Source organism: Ictidomys tridecemlineatus, chromosome X (assembly GCF_052094955.1).
Source record: "Ictidomys tridecemlineatus isolate mIctTri1 chromosome X, mIctTri1.hap1, whole genome shotgun sequence".
NCBI lineage: Eukaryota > Metazoa > Chordata > Mammalia > Rodentia > Sciuridae > Ictidomys > Ictidomys tridecemlineatus.
This window is the reverse complement of record NC_135493.1, coordinates 29,621,922-29,645,411: the sequence shown is the minus strand read 5'-3', so window position 1 is coordinate 29,645,411 and position 23,490 is coordinate 29,621,922. Positions and strand designations below refer to the sequence as shown.

Genomic DNA, 23,490 nt, shown 5'->3' with positions numbered 1-23,490 from the left:
AACATGTCTGCACCTGTTGCAAAGTTTCATTTATGTAGGAGACAGGCAGACAGACAAACAGACAGACACACACAGAGAGAGTATCATCCCAATTTTAGCATATGTGCTATTGAGCCAAGCACATGTACATATAAAGTATCACCCAAGTTTAGCATATGTCTTGATAAAGTAAACAGAATTATATATAGACACAAAGATTTCAAGGTTGGAAGAGTACTAAGAGGTCATCTGGCAAAGCCCTCCATCCTCCTCCTTGTCCCCTGACAGTGGATGCTTAGAGCATCTCTGTACTGCAATACCAAAGTTTGAGCAGCTCCAGTGACAAGCTGATTACTAACTTTCAGAGGCAGCTGGTCTCTCTGGGCAGCCTTTTAAAACAAGGGTCTTATTAAATAAAGTGAAACCCATCTCTCCTATATGTTTTGGCCTTTGGGGGCTGCTTCCTTCCTTTAGCATCACTCAGAACAAGGAATGTCCTTTTCCAAACAGGCTCAACCTTCTTGTCCTGGAGAAACTAAAACTAGCATCACAGTTCTCAGTCAGGACTTTCTGCTACAATGCTTCTTCCCCCTGACTGTTCCATTTTGATGGTGTTTCTAAGGTTAATTCTCCAAGTTGATACCACCACCACCCCATATTGCACTGCTTTTCTCTGCCTACCAAGCAAGCAAAGGCTTCTGGGTTTCTGGGCCCCTGTCGGTCCACTGCAGTGCCATCATTCTGCTTGCCAAAAGCCATTTAAGGCAGCAGGTAAGTAAGCAGTTGGAGGGGTGCATTGGGTTTCTGAGAGGCACCGGTCTAGCTAAGGCAGAAATAGGCTCTAACTTAATAATCTGCTCATCACACACAGTAAGAGACACCCTGACTTATTCAAAGACACTGTGGGTGGTGCAGAGGATGAATAAGCATGATTCACTGCCACTCTGGCACCCGGGGCACGAAGAATAATAAAACCCAAAGAATTGTAGCCGCCTGAGTAGTAAATTAAGAGATCCGGGGCTCAGCTAGACTCTAGACATCAATGTTACCATGGCAATAAAGGGCCCCAGCGTTCAGCAGCTATTACAGAGCAGGCATCTAATAGGCTAGTCTATGTCACAGCCAAAGCCCAAGGGGCTAGCAAAGAAGACCAATTAGCATATCCATTCATTACGGGCCTCTGCACACTTCTTCTCTTAATTCCAATTAGTTGTTTGTTTGAACCAAAGTCTCTTTCCTGCATTATACTCATTAGTGCCTTTTAGCTACTGGAAATAGGCTTGAATTTCCACAAGGACCTCACAATTTCCCAAGTCCTCATTTTTTCCCTAGGGGTCTAAGCTTATACAGTCACAAACCCATGGCCTTCAATCCCTCGAAATGAAAGCATCTCTCACTTTACAACTGTACTCGACAGATGGAAACTGCTCAGGAATGTGATGTGCTAAGGGTTCTTCCTGGAACCTAGTGAAATAGGGATCTGGGGCCATTATCTACGACCATTCAGGTCAAGGAAACCCTCTGGCCTTAGTCAGTGATCCTGCTGGCTATGCCTGCTGGCCACTATTCAGAGGCTAGCTGTTCGGGAGGGGGAGCTTTGGGCACTGGGGACCAGATTGGCATCATCAAAGTCAGGCAGTAATAGTTCCAGCTTGAAGGACTGCCCTTCAAGGGCCAGCCTAAATCCTGCCTATTCCAGGAAGCCTTCCCTGATCTTTGTAATCCCAAGTGAGTTCTTCCTCCTCAATGCACTTTGAAAGGGATACCCTTTGCTGGGCAGCATTTATGGGTAGCCACAGGCCCTAACCTGACCCAGAGCTTCCTTACCCAGTGGCTTCAGAATCCACAGGTCACTAATGCCAGAAGAGACTGGGATTTTAGAAAGCACTCAACAAAACCTGGGTAAATCCAATGGCAAACAACTCTGAAGCTCCACTGCACATGCCCAGAGTCTTCCCAAGGATGTAGCCAATCCCTGAGGTAAGGAAAATTCATAACTGCTCTTTGATGATTCTGGGACACACTGCTCCTGCTCACACACACGTTGGTAGAAATAGCCCACAAGAACAGATGCCATGAACTAGCCCATCTCATGGTAAAGTCAGATTCTCTGAAGGGTATTACCATCTCTTTCTTCCACTGGGAACAGAAGTGGAACAGTTTATAAGATTGTTTCTGTTCCCATTTGCCACTCTCACAACCATATAGTTTTACTGGAGCAGGCAACTAGGACAAAGTGCTTATAAAAGCAGCTAATACTTGTGCCCAAGGAATGAGCATGTACTTTTAGAGGCTTGGATAATTTGTCTTTAAATCTGCTGTCATATTCAAGGCTTCATTTTTCTCCTTCCTCTCTTGCTTTTGTAGACACTGCTCCATTTGCTGCCCCATTGGCCACTTCTGGCTCTATTCTGCTGCACTGCTAAGCATATTGCCTTTTTTCAAAATTGGCAGGAATGAGTTCTCCTTTAATTAGAGCCTTTTGAGCATGAACTCATACAGATTTTTGTTTTTGGCACCCTATGGGATTTGGTTATTTTACCCCACCCAACAGCTGACATTCCAGAAGGCCGTCTGGACTATAGTAGAAATACATTAATATATTAAGTATCTATCAAACCACCAATTGCCTAGAATGTTAGGGAATGAAAGATTCTGGAGAATAGAATATTTTGTTACCTGAAGTCATGTCACTCCAAGTCCCCATTAGTCCCTCTATTCTTGGTTTTTAAAATGTTACTATCATGATCATGCTTTCTTTTCTGCCTTAGTAAGACAAGACCAGTAAACTTATTCTTTGTTTGATTTTGAGGCTTCTAAGGACCTCAAAATTCTCATATTTGGGGCTGGGGTTGTGGTTCAGCGGTTCAGCACTTGCCTAGCATGTGTGAGGCAATGAGTTCGATTCTCAGCACCACATATAAGCAAATAAATAAATAAAGGTCCATCAATAACTAATAAAATATATTTAAAAAAGAATTTCATATTTGCCATCAGGAATCACAAAAATACTGGAGTAGAAAAGGTGTAAGAGATAGAGCTCATACCAGATAGAGCTCATATCCTGTAGAATATATTTTTGCTTTTATTAAAATCCAAAGAGAGGAATGAATTTCTCCTTTTGTATGTGGTTTCTTTCTCTTGAAAGAAGAGTTTAAGGAGACTTGGTTAAGGAATAGTCCTGATTACTAATGTTATAGTAAATGGAGCTCTTTTAAAAAAATTAACCACAATTGAAGCCATTTTCATCCGAATAGCCTAGACTTAGAGTTATTAAATTTAAGTGATTGTGCTATTTTTCTTGGTTATGAATATGTCCAGAATCTCAGTTTCTGTGACATCCTCAGCCACCTGAGTATAATGGGGGGTGATTTTGAATGAAGGATCACAGACTCCATCCAGGCCTTTTAACCACCCAGGCTCCAGCAGAATGGACCAAACAGACCAAAAATGCTATACAATGTTCTTGGCTGTTTCTACTAATTTTTCTTTTGTTGGATCCCACGTTGGCTTCAGAAGTTACATATGTCTGGGAAACTGACACTGCAAAGTTCTGGCTTGTTCCCTGCCCTGATGCTAAGGGATAAATATAGATCTCAACCACTACAGAAATTTGGCCAGGATTCCAAGGGTTGTGTGTATGAGGGGCAGTGACTGATGGGGCCACTCCGACATGTAGTCTAGAAAAAGGCTTCTTTATGTCTAAGACCCTCTTTGGGTTAGGAAGAGGTAAAGCAGGAGCCTTGCTTCTAAAAGCAGAAGGCATAATCCACATTTTAGGGAGCTCCTGAATTGACACAAATAAGGAATATTGTAGGTGGTTTAGAGTGTGTATGGGGAGGGGGAGGGAGAGAGCAAAGGGAATCTTTCCTGACACCCTAGATCCTTTTGCATGAGATCAGCCTTATGAAAAAAGCAAGTTATTCTTGGCCATCTCCCCTCACCCCCCAACTCCCACCCAATGCCCCACCCGCTGCACACACTGATAGCCAACTCTCAATTGAGAAGAATATGACTTAAGATTTCCATTGGGCCCATTATATCTCAGGAGCTGGAGAAGAGCAAGGGGTGGAAAGACACACGAAGGGGGGGTGAGTTGCTCATCCTCGTGACCCAGAATATCTCCCCCTCCCTGTAATGATGAGCTTGCTTTTCCATAAGGGCTTTCCTTTGATTCGGGGAAGGGGCCAACCAATGAGAGAGGGGCATGTTAGATTATTTTGGGGAAGGGCTCATGCCAGGAGGGTTCACTTTTACCAGGCTCCAAGTGTCCCCAGCAACCAGTGTCTCCTGTACCAGCAGAAGCTCCAGATCTCTGACCCACTTGCTGCCTCCGCGGCGTCTTTGCCCACAGAACAGCTATGAGAAGGCAACTCCGGTCCAGAAGGGCTCCTGCCTTTCCTTACGGTTATCGCTTCAGACTTGTGAGTCCCAGGGAGCAGAATATTTTGCTGCCACTTTTTAACAGGGTGGGTTGGGGGCTATATAGGTCTTGGATTAAGGCTGCCTCTCCTTGGAATGTGCAGAAACAGTGAAGTTTAAGGAAAGGCAGGGTTTCTAGAAGGAGCAGTGAGTCTCAGCCCTCCAGGGCACCCTAAATTGCTAAATGGAAGGAGGAAGCCCCTCTTCCTGTAGAACAAAGATAAGGGAAGGGGAAGATGCCAGAGAATAAGAAGGCTTTCTAAAGTTCTTTTCTTAGGAGCCTAGATTTTGAACAGACCTTTTGGAGTCTGAGAGTGGAGATTTCATTCTGATAGTGCAAAAAAATTTAGCCAAGAGAGAAGGGAAGGAGAAGAGTAAATGAAAGGCACTGCCTACCCAGCTGTCTCAGTCCCTTTGGGTGATAGCTTCTTAGAACCCAGCTGCTCTTTTTCTAAAGCAGAGATTCCAAACTATAACTAAAATCATAGAATCCTTGATAGGAGCTGAGAGGAATCCTAGATACCATTTCTCCAGAACACCATCATTATGTAAAGGAGGCTGCTGGGGCTCAGCATGGCAGAGTGACTTGCAAGTTAGTGGAGGAACCAAAGTGAGAATGAGTCTCTTCATTTCTAACCTCATACTCTTTCCACTCCCTAGCCCCTGATCCACCACTACCCATTTACCACCTTGCCTGCCACTGCACCCTGCTTCACACACACACACACACACACACACACACACACACACACACACACACACACACCTTTGGTTTCACCATTTATCTCCAGGGTGCATTATTTTATCCAAAAGTTTCTCTGCATTTACTTTGGTCTAAATCATTAATTTACGCCCCATTTGGTGGGGGAGGGGATGGATATTCTTAAGTCTTCCTCAGAGATGATTATGATCTGAGCCGCAGGAGGAAACAAAACATAATCCATCTTTATTTGGATATGACCATTTATATAACAAGGGAATTAAGTGAAGACTGTCAACAGCCAGAAGAAGAAGACATGACTTCTTCTAACCCCACATCAACTACTCAGGGTCCCCATTTGCTTTCTAACTACAATTTATAGAATCTTTCTTTTGATATCCCCAAAGTCCCTTCCAGCTCTCAGAGCAGTCATGGTCTATAGGACATATCTAACCATTCTTTACTTGGCTTCTTTTTTATGTAATGCTGCTAAAGTTGTGGATAATTTCAATTACTTGGGTTTTAAGTACATCAGAGGATCTTACTCTTTATAATACTTGATCAGATTTAAAAATTATTTGATGTAGTTGTATGCTTAATTTCTCTTTTTAAATTAATCAACCACTCAAGTGTTTACAGGGTGTTACTCAATGCAGGGCACAAAATTATCCTTTGGGTCATATCCTTGGTCATGTTTATATATTTGTTTATATGTTCATATATTTAGATTGCTCAAAATGGAGCCACCCCCTGTCCTTCAGACTTCCCTTTTAGGGAAACATGATGGCTTCAGCACACACCCACTACCAAACCCCAGCACACTCACATACTCTATCACATGGGGATAGCACCACTTTAGGAAACTGAAAAAAACAGAACCTTGTGGGTAAACATTCTCATAACCAAATGATTCTTTACCAACTTTTGTTAAATAGTTGCATGAAAGTACATTTTTACACAGGATTTAATTAACGACGAACTTTTGGGGAAGGCTCCTCTTATACAATGTGTACAATATCAAAAAGATATTTGAAGTTCCTAAAGTAAGGCTCAGGTGGTGTAAGATCTGTGGTGTAAGCTCTGAGAAGATTAATTCTTCCCGGGAGGGTAAGGCTTTAATGACAAGCCATTTTAATAGGATTATCATGAGAGCTCATACCTACAAATAAGATCAGGTTGAGGCCATGGCCAGCTGTCTCCTCTATAGACTAGAGGTGGAAGGCAGATGTAAGCAACAAGAAAAACAGTTGTTCTGAAAATATAAAGAGAATATAAATTCATCCATGATGAAACATTACATTTCAAATTCTCAAAGATTCTCAGGTGTAGTGAACTCTAGGGGCTATGATGACTACCCATTCTAGTGCACATGATTGCTGAAGTTAAGGTGACAAGCTTTGTGAGTGTATTTCCCCAGAGTCCTACATCAGGACTCTTAAGTCAGGCAGGTATCATTGATATTTAATCAATACTCACTGGGTACATAGCTGTGGGCTTCACATTGTGAATGGACAGCAAGAAGTTAGAACATATAAACCCTCCCCCTAGCTGCTCAAAATGTAGTTCGGAAGGTCAAATGTGTAATAGGTTCACACACAAGTGAAAGAGATATAAGACCATTTATTAATCCATTCAACATTGAGTGACAGATGAAGTTTATTTTCCTAAGCCTTATATTGTGAATTCATATTACAATCAGAAATCCTTGGTCATAAGTGCCTACAATCTCTTGGGAACACAGAACCCAGGACATTATCATTCTTCATAAATCTGCTAAGCAACCTCTAGGCACTTATGCTTAATGTGATGGAGAAGAAACATCATTGTCCAGAGTATCGAGACAGGTTCTGAGACTGTCTACTCTGTTATGAATTTGCTGTATGGCAGATCCTGTCCCCTTTCTTGGCCTCAAATGGACAAGAAAATCTTGGATGTCCCTGTCAGTTTTGATATGCTGTATGATATAGAGCTATACATTTGAACAAATTAGAGAGCAATTCAAGAGTGCTTATAATCAAGAGCTAGATAGTGCTGGGCAGACTGAATGGTGAGAGTAGAGCCTTGTCATTCTTTATCACTTATGCTGATTTTGAATGATCCAATTTGCTGAATTCCCTCACCAAAGGCAGCATTTTTAGCTGAGTGCCCTCTAAGTGGCCTTTGAGGAATCAGGCAGGGAGGGGGCAGCAAGGAGCCCCTGGCCTCTAGCATTTGACATATCCAACCCCAACAGGTGCACAGTCCCTGCCAGTCTTCAGACTTGGACAGCAGAGAGAAAGGGAGGGTGGCCTCATTTTCTGCTGCTGCAATGAGCCTTGGCAAACTCCCAAAGAGCAAAGATACAAGCTTCCAGCCTGTAGCTGGAAGGCATTTGAAACACCACTTGGTGAAGTCTGGGTTTTTCTTTTTCCTTTCTTTGTATTTTTTAAAGTTTCTTAGAACTACTTAGAGAAGATTACAATTTCATATCTTAAGAAATGGCTGCAATCAGTCAATTAACAAATAGATATTGAGCACTTCCTATGTGCCCAGCTTTTTGCCTAGGTTATGGGGTTATGGGGTAGGGGTAGAACTGGGAAAGTTATCTGTTGGGGCTCTAGCTCTCAGGTTGTCTGTCTGTCTAGCTTAAGGCAGGAAGGGATTCCAGCTAGGGCAGTAGTTAGAGAAGTAGCAAATAAATCCCCATCTCTTGTTTCTGTTGGGAAGGCAGTCCAAGGTTTGAGGAGGGGTATAGCAGTTGGCTTCTTCTCTTGATGCCTGTCCCAGGGTATTTTTAGGAACAACTTGGGATGGTGAGGTTGAGCAGCTGAAAGTGTACAGGGTGTTAGGACAAAGCAGGCAAGGACTGAGAATTTGCCATCATAGACATAAATGTCTAAGACTACTCCATTCTCCACTGTGAACTCAACTCTTCCCTGACAGGTCAAAGTTAAGCATAAGGCCAAGGCCCCGAGACAAAGTATTGACAAGAGATGTCCTAGGGGAAGAACCGAAATGCCTAAAGCTGAGAATAAAACTTATACCTCTATGGAAAGAATACTTACTCAATATGGGTCATAGAAAGGATATTTCCTCCAAAAGAACAGAAAGAAAATCTACCTCTTGTAACAATGGATGTTTTGGGGGAAGTGGAAATTTGAAGTGTTTTCAAATATTGAGTTGTTCCCACTTATTTTTGGCTGATGGGATGTGCTACTGGAAATTTGTTCAAAAAGGAGATTTTGTTTTGTCTCTGTTCCAGGATGATCAGGATGAAGTGAATCAGAACTACTTAGCAGATGAAGAAGAAGAAGCAGAAGAAGAGGCTCGGGTGATGATGGTGCCTGATTTGGAGGAGGATGAAGAAGAGGAAGAGAAAGAGGAGGAGGAGGAGGAGGAAAAGGAGGAGGAAAAGGGTCAGGGTCAGCCAACAGGCAATGCCTGGTGGCGGAAATTGCAGATCATGAATGAATACCTGTGGGACCCGGAGAGAAGGATGTCTCTGGCCCGAACAGGTCAGAGTTGGAGTAAGTCCCATTTGTCCCAATGCCCCAGTCTGGTGTCCTTCGCTTTTGGTGTGGTATCCAGGACTTCTTTACCATACACTGGATGGACTTGTTTGCAAAGTTTTCTTAACATTTCACATAAAAGCACTGATACCTAAGGAAATGTCTGGACTGTGGACAGATCCAGCAAAACAAATTCCAAATAGATGAACAAACTTGATTGTGTAACTGAAATCCATTGGGCTTAATATGCAATGCAAAGAGACAGTGAAAATGAGTTGAAAAAGCATAGGGTTTTTTAAAAGTCCCAGCCCTGTCATTTTCTATCCATGTGACATTGGGCTCATCATTTACCTTCTCTTAGCCTCAGTCTCCCCACTTGCCAAATGAAGCAAACAATCCCTGCCTTGTTTTTCTCACAGGATCAGCGTGTTACTCCAATAAAATGCTAAAATTGTAAAGTTTAAAGTACTATGCAGAAGACCTATTTCTAGGATATGACCCAAGTCTCTGTTAACCTGATCAAGGGTTTATTTATTTATTGGTACTGGGGATTGAACTCAGGGGCACTTAACCACTGAGCCACATCCCCAGCCCTTTTTTATTTTTATTTTTTTTTTATTTTTTTTCCTTTTTTATATTTTATTTTGAGACAGAGTCTTGCTGAGTGGCTTAGCACCTCGCTAAGTTGCTGAAACTGGCTTTGAACTTTCGATCCTCCTGCCTCAGCCTCCAGAGCCGCTGGGATTACAGGCATGTGCCACTACGCCCAGCCTGATCAAAGGTTTATAAAGCCTTATCACTTCACCTCATAATGTCAGAGAAGAAGAATTAAGATGCCTGTCCCTGGCCTCAGCTTGGGAGTGCTTTATTCTCCCATGGTAGACACAGGGGAATTAGATTGAACAGAATCATTACCAAAGATTAGGGCTGAGCTTCCATGCTGTTTGCTCAACAGCAGAATTTTGTTCCTTAGCTTTTCTTTTTTGTCACATGATCCCACTATTTTTACTTCACAACCTCCCCAGCACTGCTTCCTGGGGTCCTACTCACTTAAACTATTATTGCTGGACCTTCTCCTCAGGAGATTTTTGCCTGTAGTAAAATTCACACTTGCTACACTCTACACAACCCAGAAGCAGAGAATTTGCTGGTTTGGAACTCAGTTAATCCACAAGAGAAAAAAAAAAATAGAGGACGCCATGAATGAAATAAGAGTGCTCTTATTATGCCAAGGGTCTAGCTTGCTGAGGTTGGTGGCCATGCCTTCCAAAGGCCCCTGTGACTGAGAATTTTCTCTTTTGTATTTAATGTGGCTAATTCAGTGTAGTGAGGGTAAAGCAGCCAGCCCTGCTTCCTGGAATTAGGAATAGCAGGTGTGGGGCTCTGAACAACACTCAGCTCCCAGTCACCCCTCCTCAGTTCCCAGCTCCACCCCTGCCCATCCCTCGAACTCTCAACTGGAACAAATGTACCATTATACAGACATTCCAACATTCTGGAACCTGCAGACAAATGCTGGACACTCACTGGGGCTGCAAAGGGGCACAGCTGTTTCTCTCATGCCTAAAGACGACTGGAAAACAGGCCATGTGAAATGCAAGTGTGATTCTGGGAGGAGGAACCATGCTTTAACCCCTAAACAGCCAGCTGCTGGAACTTCACCAGATGAGTTGATCTAAATTGTTCCTGTGGAAGATAACCCAAGACCAATAAGTGGGGATGAGGGAAGAAGTTCCGAGTACCTGGAGAAGATATGGCAGTAGAGACACTGCACAGTAGGCCCTAGCCAGACACCGGGGTAGCAGGTCTAAGGGGAGCCCGGCAAATCCAGCTTCTTCTGTTAAGCTACTCGTAGGCAAAGGCAAACAGCAATATTAATGCTTAGACTATAAAGCACATGCCTTGCTGCCCTCTTTCCTGAGAGCTGGATGTCCACTTGAGCATTTACTAACCCTGTTCCAGCCTGGACATCAGCATGTTCAACATATTCACCCAGCCTATTAATATACTCTGGGTTTTTCCTTTGGTAGCTGGGCAACCTGTATTCTTAGGACCTATATGTTATTTATTGGATACTGACAAGAATCATATGAGGTAGTAATATTATTATCCCCATTTTACAGATGCAGAAACTGAGGCTTAGAGAGGGTAAGTAACGTATCTAAAGTCATATAGTAACCAAGTGGCAGTGCTGGGATTCAAACACCAGAGTTCATTCTCTTGCCAGAATATCATACTATTTTCATGAATTGCAACAATGAACAAGTCCCTGAAGGGGACTCAGGACCAGATGGGCTCTTCTGAGATGGCTCTTGCTGTTGATTCATTCCCAAAATGGGGATGGGGGTGGAGGAATGGAGGAGGAAGCACAGGGTACATCCCATTAGGGTAGCCTGTGGGTAACAGCCAAGTATCACAGGCACACTGGCACTGTTGTTTCTTCTCCAGGGACTCCAACTGAATCAATGTGCTCATGTTCCAGTTCTGCTTTAGTTCATTTTATAAAACATAAAGGGTAATTTCCATTTCTAGTTTGATTACTCAGGGTTCTTCTCCCCACCCCACCCCTCTTTCTTTCTCTCGCAGTTAATTTTATTTAGCTTAGGGTTCCATTTAAAAATTAAACATTTGAATTCAGTTTGGAGTATAGCAAAGTTATGTGGTTTGTTCTAGTTTCTGGTTCATGATTCAGTTGGGCCTATCATAATGATGACTGCCATTTATAGAACACTTAGTATCTGTCAGGCTCTGTACTATACTGTTTGTATGCATTATTTAATGCTAAGAACTAAGTGCTATTATTATCCTTATTTTGCAGATAAGGAAATTGAGGCCCAGAGAAGTGAGAACAGCACATCCAAGAGTACAGAGCTGGAAAGTGATACAGTCAGGTTAGGATGTAAGAAAGGCTGAATTTCAGATATTGTTAGGGATATAGATAAGGAGATAAAGTAGGTGCTAATCTTATCCTCATTTTACCTGTGGAGAACAATGGGTACAGAGAGGTTCTATAATTTGCCCAAGCTCACGGACAGCAAGTGTCAGTGATTAAATACTGTTTCCTTCTCCTCCCTTCCCCACCCTATGTTAGTTTTTTTTTTAATTTTGAAAAGCAAAGCCACTTAAACTTTGCTAAAGATGAATAAGATTTGAAATAATTAGTATAAAACCTCACTTTGCCTTGATTAGAGGCAAGTCCAATGGAAATTAATCAAAAGTTTGAAATGCTGTGAAAGGAAATGCTGTTTTCATCACTTGCAAATACATATAATCACTGGAACCAAGCTGCTAGGACACTTCAGGGCATCTGCTTTAATGAATAGTGAAGAATGATTTGTACTTAGGACATCAGCTGTTGCCCAGAGGACTCTCAAGCAATTTGCCCTCTGCAGTACTTTAAACTCCACTCCCTGTAATCTTGTTTATGGTCATCATGTGCCCAGCAAGCCCTTCCATCTGGAGACACTATGAAGGTAAACTGCAGTTGGACTCCTGGCAAAATCCTCACCGGTTCCAGATTGGTAAAATCTGAATAAGCAAGGACATACAGAATCTGGGGAATTAAAAAAAAAAGCCATCTCATGTTTGGGTTGGTTCTGGATCCTGAGTTCAAAGTGGGGAGGCAAGGCTTGTTGGTGAGCACTGACCACTGTCATTTTTAATTGCTCTGCAGGCCTGGTTTTAGTCATTTACTTCTTCTTCTATGCCTCCCTGGCTGCTGTGATCACCCTCTGCATGTATACACTATTTTTGACCATCACTCCTTACATGCCAACCTTCACTGAGCGGATGAAGCCTCCTGGTGAGTGTGCCCAAATGCCCTATGTTGTCAGGACTCGCTGGACAGAAATCCGCTTGCACAGCATGTTCAGCCTCAATTAACTTTGGTTCTTCCCGGTAATGACTTAGAGATTCAATTATTAAGAGTAAAAGTAAAATGGTACTTGGCAAATTATGGTCCTTTTCATTTTGATTGCCTGGGGGGAAATGGTTTCATGGGAATCAATACAAAAAAATTATCCAAGAATGGGTTAATATATCCAAGACCTGTTTTCATTGCCAGGAGTTATGATCAGACCCTTCGCCCATAGCCTTAACTTCAACTTCAACGTTTCTGAACCTGACACTTGGCAGCATTATGTGATTAGCTTAAATGGCTTTCTTCAGGGTAAGTAAACTCCTCTGAATAACAGAAAACTCTCTTGAAAGATGATGAGTGGGAATTCATAATTCGAAATTCACCTAACCCAGAAATTCCAGGCTTACTAACCAACCCCAGTCTATCATGGTCTTTCCTTACTTTACATCCCCCCTCAGCACCCTTCATACTATTGAAACTGCTCTAGTGTATGATATATGTTGCCTTGAGAGCACACAGGTCAATTCCGCAGCTAGACAATAAGCTCTTTGAGGCAGAAAATATGCTTTATGTTCATGAACACTAAACAGAACCTAGTTAAGTCCTAAGCATATCCGGGTGGTTAGTAGTGATTACTTATAAAAGGTGACTCAGAGTTGGGCATGTTGGCACATGCCTGTAATCCCAGCAACTCATGAGGCTGAGGCGGGATGACCACAAGTTTGAGGTCAGCCTCAGCAATTTAGTGAGACCCTGTCTCAAAATTTAAAAAAAAAGTTAAAATGACTGGGGTGTAGCTCAGTGGTACAGTGCTTGCCTAGCATGTACCACTGAGCCCTGGGTTTCATCCCAAGAACTGAAAAAAAAAAAAATCGGGAGGGAGATAGTGAGGAGTAAAGGAAAATGTTCTTTAGAGCTGGAGAATTCCTGCCTCCTATGTTTTCTCATGGTAAGAGAATGTGTTTATTGGAGATGGGCTGTCTAGAAGGGAGAAAACAAGTGTCTTTAGCAGCATTCCAAAAAGGAGTCAGAGGAATAATCTCTGGGTGGCATCACTCCAGTATTTTGATCTCAAATATTTGAAGATGCCTATCTCTATGTTATCAGACATAATTTCAGGGACAAAATAATGGCTTTGTGGGAGTTCCAACACATGGTAAAAGTTGAGGTTGTAGCAGCTTGGTTAAAGTTAAATCCAGAGAACCCAGGTTGTGTATTTACCCAACTGTCCGAGGAGCCCAGTGGAGTTTGTTTTGCTGCTCCCAATCTTCATAGAAAAAAAGTTCGTCAAACTGGTTTGGTTGATCTGGTCTGGCTAAAGTGGGGGATGAGGGTGCCTAGAAGAATGTACACTGAATTAGAAGGATAACAATTTTATGTACCATGAAGTGTTATTTGAAATAAATGAATTTTGTCATTCAACTTTAACCCTGCATAATAGAGTCCACTGTCCTTGTTTTACAAATGAGTGCATTGAGACTCAGAAAGGGGAAGTAATTCGATCAAAATCTCCTAGAAGTAGAGCCAGTGATTGAACCAACATGTTTTGATGTCCTTGAAACTCAAAAGGGTTTTCCAGGGATCTGAAGCATGGGCATTACTTAGGACTCTTAGAAAGGCCTGGTCCCACCACAGAGTTACTGAATCAGAATCTGCATTTTAACAGAATCTGCAGGTGATCTATATGTTTTTCACAACTCTACGCTGTTACCATCTGACCAGGAGTTGAAAACTTAGCTTTGTAGTAATAATGCTCAGGTGTTATTTTGGGTAAAACTGAGCTTCAGGTTCTTTACCTATAGAATGAAGGGGGCTGGGTTCTTTCTGAGTCCATATAGTTCCATTCTTAGCCACAAAAATGTTTTGGGCATCATAGCTAGCACAATATCTTCTTTTCTTTCAAAATGCTTGCAATTGCAGATATGTATATGTATTGCAAATATGTATATCGCCAGAATCTCTGCTGAGGAAACCCATTTACTAGCTGATGAGAAGCTAGTAAATGGAAAAATACCAATTGTGACCTGATGATGGAGGCAGGGAATGTTAAGATAAGTATTGGGGGTTTTGTTCCTAAGAGTAGATAATATGTCCTGCTAAAAAGGAACACATCTCTGAAATAGACATCCCAGAGTATCAGTTTCATTCTCATGAGGACTGAGATTTTGCAATAAGGGTCATGCCCATGTCACATTATTTTTAATGGAACTACCTCAAGAGAAACAATGAGCACATGATTGCAGTTTCTATTTAGAAAGTTATTATTTGAGCATAGCTCCTGTTCCTAAAAAAAAAAAGAGCAAAACAAAGACTTGAATTTAATGTAGCATTGTCAGAGAAAAATAAAGGCATAGCCATAATTGGAATAGATTTAAAATTCCCAGTTGTCTCTTAGTAATATCAAACTCAAGTCACAACCTGTCTAGATATGGATCCAGCATTTCATTTTGAGTTTTGCCTCTGGTGGCTCATAACTGCACAATCTCCTTTGAAAAACTGTGCTACTTTGAACATGAATACATGGGGGCTTTGTCTAACAGGATTAACTGGGTTCCATCAGTTAGAACCAAATTGGAAATAATGCAGTGATTTGCAAAGCCTATTTTCCTAGTATCTGGTAGTTGAAAGAGTGAACACATAGCTCTCTTCCCTTATGTGTATTTCTTGGACACCTATTACATTCCATCGAATGCAAAGGGACACTAACCTAGGTGTCTCGGGTCTCAGGAGACAAGATCTCACCCCTTCACCTTCTCAGTGGAGACCCTATGGTTATCACTGGTTTCTATCTTCAACCTAAGCTCTTATTTTGCAGTGCTACCTTCCCACTGTTAAAAAAGAGAAGCTGATTTATTTTCTCCTCTTCCTTCTCCTCCTCCTTCTCTTCCTCTTCTTTCATGTTCCTTCTGTTCCACAACACATAATTCTCACTCTCTTATATCAGGTACCTCTCATTGACCTCAAAAGGAGACATTTCCTAAACTGAACTTAAGGAAATTTAACCTAGGAACTTAGCCTCCTTGTATGTGCCATGCCTTTTCACAACTCAGTCCGTCTTCCAAAATCTACCAACTATATACCCATTCTTCACCCAGAAGTAGAGAAGCTAGCCCTTCAAGTTTACAATGTATGGAAAGAAATAGAGAAAAGTTATGATGTGGCCAACATGCGACCCTGAGATGGATATCCAGAAATTCCAAGCAAATGAGAAACAAAGGGAGCAGGCAATTAAGTGGGCTGAGGTGGCTAGCCAGGAAGCCACACATCCCACCCGCCCAGGGATATTGCTGATGAAGGCCTTTGGGCAGCTCATGGCAGGTCAGAAGAATTACAGTAGACTTGGGTTTTCAGAGGGGGATAAGCAAGGTAGAGAAAAGAAATTAGGGAGAGAGGACTAAAAGCATGGCCTTTCCTTGTAGCACTTGTCTAACACCACCCTTTGCCACCCACATGTGCTTTAGGTTATAATGACAGTCTTCAAGAGGAAATGAATGTAGATTGTCCTCCAGGGCAGTACTTCATTCAAGATGGCGATGAGGATGAGGACAAGAAAGCCTGCCAATTTAAGCGCTCCTTCCTAAAGAACTGCTCTGGTCTGGAGGACCCTACTTTTGGATATTCTACTGGACAGCCTTGCATCCTCCTAAAGATGAACCGGGTATATTAACCCCGATATCTGTTGTTGATAAGTGAATGAGCTGTGTAGAAGGGCTCTGAACACTATTTGTTTTGGGCTCTGGTCTTTACTTAAGCACTGCAAGTCTGGCCATTCTTATCAACAGCATCAGAAATGCAACCAAACAGTCAAGCTATCAGTTCCTTTCTCTCCCTGAACAGTTCCTATTGCCACATCTCAAACCCACTCTTAAACCTACCCCATTGATGGCGTCTATCAAGAATAGAGTCCTGAGATGTTTGGAACAGAGAATTGAAATGGGGGTGTGGCAGGGATGGTTCTTGTATCATTGAAAAAAATGCATTTTCTCTTGTCATACCCTAGATGTGGCAGAACTTTACCCAGCACACTCCTTTTGGAACCAGAAAGTTCTTTACATCTTTATGGTTATCTGCAATTTTCCCTCAGGCACAAATACAACATGGAGTCAGCTGGGCTGATCCACTCTGAAGATGTTTAGCCTTTTCCACTATTCATGACATATCTGACAGGGCAAAGTAGATGTAGTTTATGCCAGAGGAAAGATGACTCAATGGGGGTTGAGAAAAGCCTCATTTTTTACTGTTAAATCTGTTTTTTAAAAACTACTATTTTCTGTTGTTGTTTGTTTTTGTTTATTTGGTTTTGCTAGATTGTAGGCTTTCGTCCTGAGCTTGGAGATCCCGTGAAAGTTTCCTGCAAGGTTCAGGTAAAGTGTCCTTTTGAGTAAGCATTGTTAGCACATCTATTTCACCCAAAAAAGTAGTTGATCCCTTCCATGCACTTACACAGGGATAGTGCATGTTAGGGAAAGTGTTCATATTTTTCATAACTATACCTCTATTAGTGCCTTCAGGTCTTCCTTTTTCTGGAAAGCATTCAAAGCATGTGTGTGCAGTGCATATGTGTCTGTAAGAGAGAGTTGGTGTGTCATGATTTATACCTGTGAAAGCCAAAGACTGAACCTCAGCTAGGAGCCACAGCAGGGAACAATAATGTGCCAAGTCATTAATTGGAATTCTGTTTACACTTTTGCTTTTAGCTCTAATTACTTGTTTCTTTGAACTAAACAAACAGCTTTCATTAGAGTCATTAGTCCCTGATTTTAAAACTGAATTTCACATTTTGCAGCAATGACCAGTGGCACTGGGTGTTGCAATAACAAATGACTACAAGGGAAGTATAAACAGAACTTCATTAATATGCTAATTAACTGGACCATTAACTCTTATCTCATCTGCACCAATTAGCTCCTTTGTAAGAAAAAGCCCTAGATCTTGGATTTGCTTCTTAAACTGGTAGTAGCTCCCTCCTGTAAAGTGACATCAACTGCTCTCCCAGCCTTGGACAGTTGTCTGGCAAATGTGAGTGGCCAGGTAATCCCATTCTCAGTACTAGAAGTAAAACTCAAAACTCCACTCTTCATGGTGGCAGGTGAGAAAACAGCAAAAGACAGTATTTATCCAGCTAGTATCCCACATTTGGCAAGCATGTATTGATTGCCAAATGTGGTATTTCACTAGGTGTTGGGTACTGAAATCCAGACAATGAAGTATCACAGGTACAATGAAAAGTACAGTGGGGACATTTAAGAGAGGAAGGTCAGTTCCAGGTGGGAGGTGGTATTGCTGAAGATGAGCTTCGAAAGGTCAGGCAGTATTTGCCTGGTGAACAAAGTAGGAAGGACATTCATTCTGTTCAAATGTATGCACGTGTGTGTAAATAGTTACACATGTGAGGTGTTACTACCAACTAGTGGAATTGATTCCACAGGCGATTCATGAAAAATAAATTTTACTGCTTTTAGAAGAATATATAAGTAAATCATAAAGACCAATGCAGACTTAAATTAGCATTCTTTTTTTCTGTGCTGAAGATGGAGCCCAGGGCCTTGAGCACACTAGGCAAGTGCTTTCCACTGAGATAAACTCCAGCCCTTAAACCAGCTTATTAATTGAACCAAGTTCCCAAATGGAAGTCGTTCATTTGTTTTTAGCTTACATCAAACCTTGCTAAGAACTATATTTTTTAAAAAAGAAATATTAAGAGTCTCTATACATTCTATAACAATCAATACTGGTCAAATCCACATCCACTTGTGGAAATCGAGCAGGATGAAGTAATGACTAGAATAAATTATGAAGACCTCAGTTTATACCAAGGATAATTATAGTATGCTGGAAGAAGTAATCATATGACCCTAGTGAGTAATTCACTAGTAGTGATTCGCTATTTGTTCATATTATCCCCCAGACCTCTGCTATTTAGGGTAAGCCTAATGTATAGGCAGATGGGCAGCCCCCTACCTGACATGTTATGATAAGAGTAGCCCTGTTTAATTATTTCCATTACCTACTTCTCTCTCACTTCCATCCTCCTGACTCTACCTCCTATAATTAAGCACTACAGAGAATGTGATCAGAGACATAAGGTTAGATAAGCCAAATGAAGGCTGTGTGTCTATGCATTGGGTTTCTGTGTTCTCTGATCTGACTCCAAGAACCAAGAATCATAGAACCAAGCTTGCAATGTACAAGTTGTGGAGTAAGATTTAATAAATGTGTTCCAATTTATAACTTCCTCAGCTCCAAAGTCAAGACTGGTTGCCAAGCCCAGTGTGACTCTTTAGAGAAGGGATAGAGTGGTAGACTTTCTTTCCAGAGCAGCATCAGGTACTAAGAGCCTTTGAAACTTTTTTGTTTGAGTCCTCTAAAAGCCAGAACAGAGCCACATGGAGTGCCTTCAGCCTCCTCATCCCAGGCCTTCTGTTCAATATTCTTTGAACTTGAAAAGCCAAGGGAAGCCATTCTCTGGAAATGGTCCTCTGTGGATAGGTCAGGAGAGACCTCTGCCCCATTCTTTTGCAATCTTTCTGGGACACTTGATTATGGGTCACACAGTAATTTCACCTGGGACATAAATCCCTTTAGCCCAGACTCCAATCCACTTTATAATCTAGCATCCCATGTATACCTGCTTTTGCTTACAGAGAGGTGATGAAAATGACATCAGATCCATTAATTACTACCCAGAGTCGGCTTCTTTTGACCTTCGCTACTACCCTTACTACGGCAAACTGACTCACGTAAGTAAGCTGTATCCCTTTCCTTCTTTGCAGTCAAAAAGGGCTCAGATACAAAGGAAGAGCTGTCTGAGATTTATTAGAATTAGGAAGCAACAGGTAGTAACAGACTGGTGAATAGCTGAGGTCCATAACCAGGAGCTCCCTCTACAAGTTCATATCACAAATATATGACATTCCATATCTGAAAAAAAAACTCATATATTGTGTAGTGTAACCACTTCAGATTTCAGATGGGAAAATTGGGGTTCAGAGAGAGGAAGTGACTTGCCTAAGGTTACACAGCTAATTAGTGACAGAGCCAGGAGCAGACAAATTAAGACACCATTGTGCTTAATCATGCCCAAATAACCACACTTCTTTGTTTCTCCCATTTGAAGCCTTGGGGCAGAGATGGCTTCATCTCCAGCACAGGGACTTGATGGATATTAGTTATGGTCTGATTCATGGTCTGATACCCAGAAAATCAAATCATTCGAGTCAAGAATTGGTTTTCCCCAGAGGACAATCAGACACCTGACAGTGACTTATGAGAGAAATGTGTAATTTCCCCACACTTTCCTAAGGCAGGGAAAGCATGTCAGTTGTAGCCATTTGTGATTTGGCATCATGAGATTTACTCAGTACCCATCCTGTACTAAATATCTGATCATTCCCCTTCTACTAACTCCCCCCACTTAAAATTAATTGTTCTTTCCCTTACAGGTTAACTACACCTCCCCACTGGTAGCAATGCACTTTACAGACGTGGTGAAGAACCAAGAGGTACCTGTGCAGTGCCAACTGAAGGGCAAAGGCATCATAAATGATGTCATTAATGATCGTTTTGTGGGTAGGGTAATTTTTACCCTGAACATAGAAACCTAAGAACTCCAAGGGGCCACTCCCACCAGTTCTATTCCTGTTTTATTTCATGTTATTCCTAGTAGCACCTGAATTCTTATTCTTCAGTTAGGACACAGCCAGATGGATGCCTAAGATAGCAGGTCATCTTTCCTTGCCTTTGATATATGTATGAAGTGATATTGTGGGAGCTGTTTGATTTTTTAAAGGTAGTCTCTCCTGATGACAAATAGAGCATATTAATTTGCTTTCCCTCCACCTAATACAAAACTCATTCTTGCTGTTAGAAACCTCACTGTTGTGTAAACATAGTATCTGATAAATTCTTAGTAGCCATGTTCAGGAGAATGTCTACAATGCTTATAAATTCATCATGTTTCCCAAAATTCAGTTGGTTTTAAAGGTGAGATTCCCCCCCCCACACACACACACACACCAGGCTGATAATCTAATTCCCTCTCTTTTTTATATGCCTGGCAAAGTTTTACCTTGGGAATCACCACTTAGACCAACCCAAATTACACCTAGGGCCACTATATCTATAGAACTCCGTATCCAGGGGTGCTTGAGAAACTGACTCTCACAGGCAACTAAATACTGATTCAAAACTAGGTTATCTTCAACTGGAATAGAAAGCAGTAATAACTGGATATTGTTCTGGGATTGAGAAGACCTTTTGTGGGACTTTTTTTGGGAGGTGGGACCCACTGCAATTGGGGAGAACACTTAGCATATGGATGCAATTGGTGGTTGATTCCATGCTCTATGGTATAATTGTCCAAAGGCATACATTCCTGAAAATATGTTTGGCTGAGCTCCAGGCAGAGGAGAAAACATGGAATATCTCCATCAACTAATTCTTCTTGGGCTATTTGCTTGACAGTAGTAAGATATTCTTTGAGACCATCAAGGATGGGTTTGTTGATTCCCAACTACAGCCCTGGGAATTGAAATCAGCTCTGGGAATTGACATACATGGCAAGACAGAAAGATCCTGTCAGGCCACCCTGAAGCCAAGGCTCATTAGCCAGTTTTAGGTTTACTTTTAAAATGACATGAGGCAGATGTTCATCCATGTTGTGGATGAGCCAATTCCCTTGTCTTATCTTTGGCCATGTGACCATTCCATTGCTGCTTAACACCTCCACCAGGGGGAGAGCTGGGACAAAGAGAGAAGGCAGGGGAAAATATCATTAGTGTCTCAGGGTCCAAAGCAAGCTTAAATGCCACTTAGAAGCATCCAGCATGTGAATCTCCTCTACAATGTTTACTTTCTCCCAAAACAGGGAACTGGCAGTCTGGTAGTGAAGACAAGCAAGTAGAAAATGAATTATGAGACAGTGTAACAAGAGTTATAAAATGAGTATGTGGAAATGTTATGGGGAACATGAGGAAAAAGAACTATCTCCAGGTGAGAAGTAGAAGGAAGTTTCACATGCAAAGCCACAATCATGAAAAGACCATATCATGTTTTGGTCACTGTAAATTGGACTATAAAGAGATCAGAAGGAAATGGCAGGGAGTGGCAGGAGACTGAGCTAGAGAGGTGTTCAGAGACTTTGAATATTATTCAGTAGGTGTAAAATAGTCTTTAAAGCATTTTTATCAGGAAAGCTCCATGATCACATTTGCAATTTAGGAAGAGCACTTGGGTAATCACAACATAAAGGGTATATTGGAGCAGGACCCATTCAGGGAATGGGGAGAAGGAACAAAAAATGTCCCCAAGTTTCTGAGCTTGGCTAAAACCAGTGAGACGGTGATGTTGTTGATCAAGACTGGGTATAAGAGAGAAGCAGGTTTAGAGAGGAAGTTGTTGAGATCAGTTTTGGACATTTTAGGTTTGTGGTTTCTCTTGGTCAGACATTGATGTGGAGATACAAACACATATAAAGTTGGAGAGAAGGAAAGCTGAGAACAAAAACAACATTTGGTTAAGTGAACTCACTTAAGAAATCCTAAGCTATTTAATCTTAGGAATTTGAGCCAGTTATGTAAACATACTACACCAATTTCATCCCTAACATAGTGATTTCTCTTGGCTTTGCGGCAGAAAGGACTGCTATTGCTCTTCAGAATCTCCTTCCCAGACACTTTCCAAGTTTTATTAACAGAGTAGAGGAGGACTGACCGCTATTAACAAGTGATAGAAGACATACACAACAACAGATATATAGAGGAAAAAAAAAAAACAAAAATCAGGAAACTATCTCCTCTCAACCCATTTCTATAACAAATTCAATGTTCAAAGTTTACCTTTAAAAATAAGAATAAAAGGTAAAACACAACAACTTAACACCATTTAAAACTCAAGATTCAGTAATAAAAGAAAATAGAACATTAAATCTGGAAAGAATATTAGAGAGCATTTAGAGTGAACAACTTGCATTGCATCTGACTCCAGGTCCAGTGCTCTTTCTACTCTGAGCTGCTGCTTACCAGGAAGTACCATCTTTTTAAAAATCACTGAATGATATCCTAAGCATTTTGAAACATATGTCAAATTTGAGTTAAAATAGTTGACATTTCACGGGAATTCAACTTCTGGTGCTATATTTTATACATAATACATTATCCTGTTAAATATGTTGACTATTAGACAAGGAATTATGAATCTTTTGTCATATAGTATTTCTCATTCAATGAATTCAATCATGTCCACAATTTAAAAGTAATTGAGTACTAAGATAGTTTGTCAGCTAGGACATGAAAAATTGCTTTTTTATACAGAAATGGATTAATGAATATATTCATTAATGTTAGATTCTAACTGTTCAATAAACTTCTAGTTAATTAATTTAAATAGACTCCCATATTGCACTGTATCAGAATTTGATTTGTATACCATCTCTTGCAAGGTACTTGGTCTTACTTGATCGTCAATGAGAAATACTATTTTCAAATGCCTTCATGTTTTTGTCCATGCTGAACTTTGGTTATGATTTTTCACTCTCCACCCCTCAGAAATCATTATCCTAAAGTAATCTTTCTTAGGCATCTATTTGCTAGGATCTTCATGTAGAAAACATTTATATTGTCTTGGGGAATTGTTGACAACAATAAATTGACTTAAAAAAAAAGAAATGTATGATTTCCTCTTTCTACACTGGATCACTGATTTTCCCACAGGAATATTGGGCAGCTGTGTGGATGGAAAACTTGACAATTGACAACCTATTAGTTGAAGACTGTTTGGTTCCCTCATCCCAACTTCTGTGGGTTTCACCCACAGAAGGGTAAAACTGAAAGTTGTTTCATTTCTGGGCATTTTTCCTTTTGCGGTCTCAGAAGATTGCTTCATCAGAGTAGGCTTCCTTTCCTCATCAAGGTTGAGTCCAGACACCAATTGTTCTGTTTGTTTGTGTAGTAGATGAACACTAAGAAGAACTGTGAGGTGGAAGAATGGAACCAAAGAGAAACTGCAAGTGTTTCATTAAAACCTGGCTAAGAGACTTCAGGGCA

General features: G+C 41.2%; 1 protein-coding gene across 1 annotated transcript; it reads left to right on the top strand.

The window, feature by feature from the left end:
* Nucleotides 1-4,236: 4,236 nt before the first annotated feature.
* On the top strand, nt 4,237-23,091 carry Atp1b4 (ATPase Na+/K+ transporting family member beta 4). The gene is made up of 8 exons (XM_005319355.4): nt 4,237-4,403; nt 8,343-8,595; nt 12,263-12,391; nt 12,653-12,757; nt 15,910-16,106; nt 16,756-16,812; nt 19,093-19,188; nt 19,891-23,091. Exons 1-8 carry the CDS (start codon nt 4,341-4,343, stop codon nt 20,050-20,052), a joined length of 1,062 nt encoding a protein of 353 aa, XP_005319412.1. The 5' UTR covers nt 4,237-4,340; the 3' UTR covers nt 20,053-23,091.
* Nucleotides 23,092-23,490: the final 399 nt, after the last annotated feature.

Excerpts from the sequence above, each read along its gene's own strand:
- Atp1b4 (XM_005319355.4), top strand. The coding sequence starts at position 4,341 with ATGAGAAGGCAACTCCGGTCCAGAAGGGCTCCTGCCTTTCCTTACGGT. Across the intron at positions 12,392-12,652 it reads TGAGCGGATGAAGCCTCCTG|GAGTTATGATCAGACCCTTC; the intron begins GTGAGTGTGCCC and ends TTTCATTGCCAG. Across the intron at positions 16,813-19,092 it reads AAGTTTCCTGCAAGGTTCAG|AGAGGTGATGAAAATGACAT; the intron begins GTAAAGTGTCCT and ends TTTTGCTTACAG.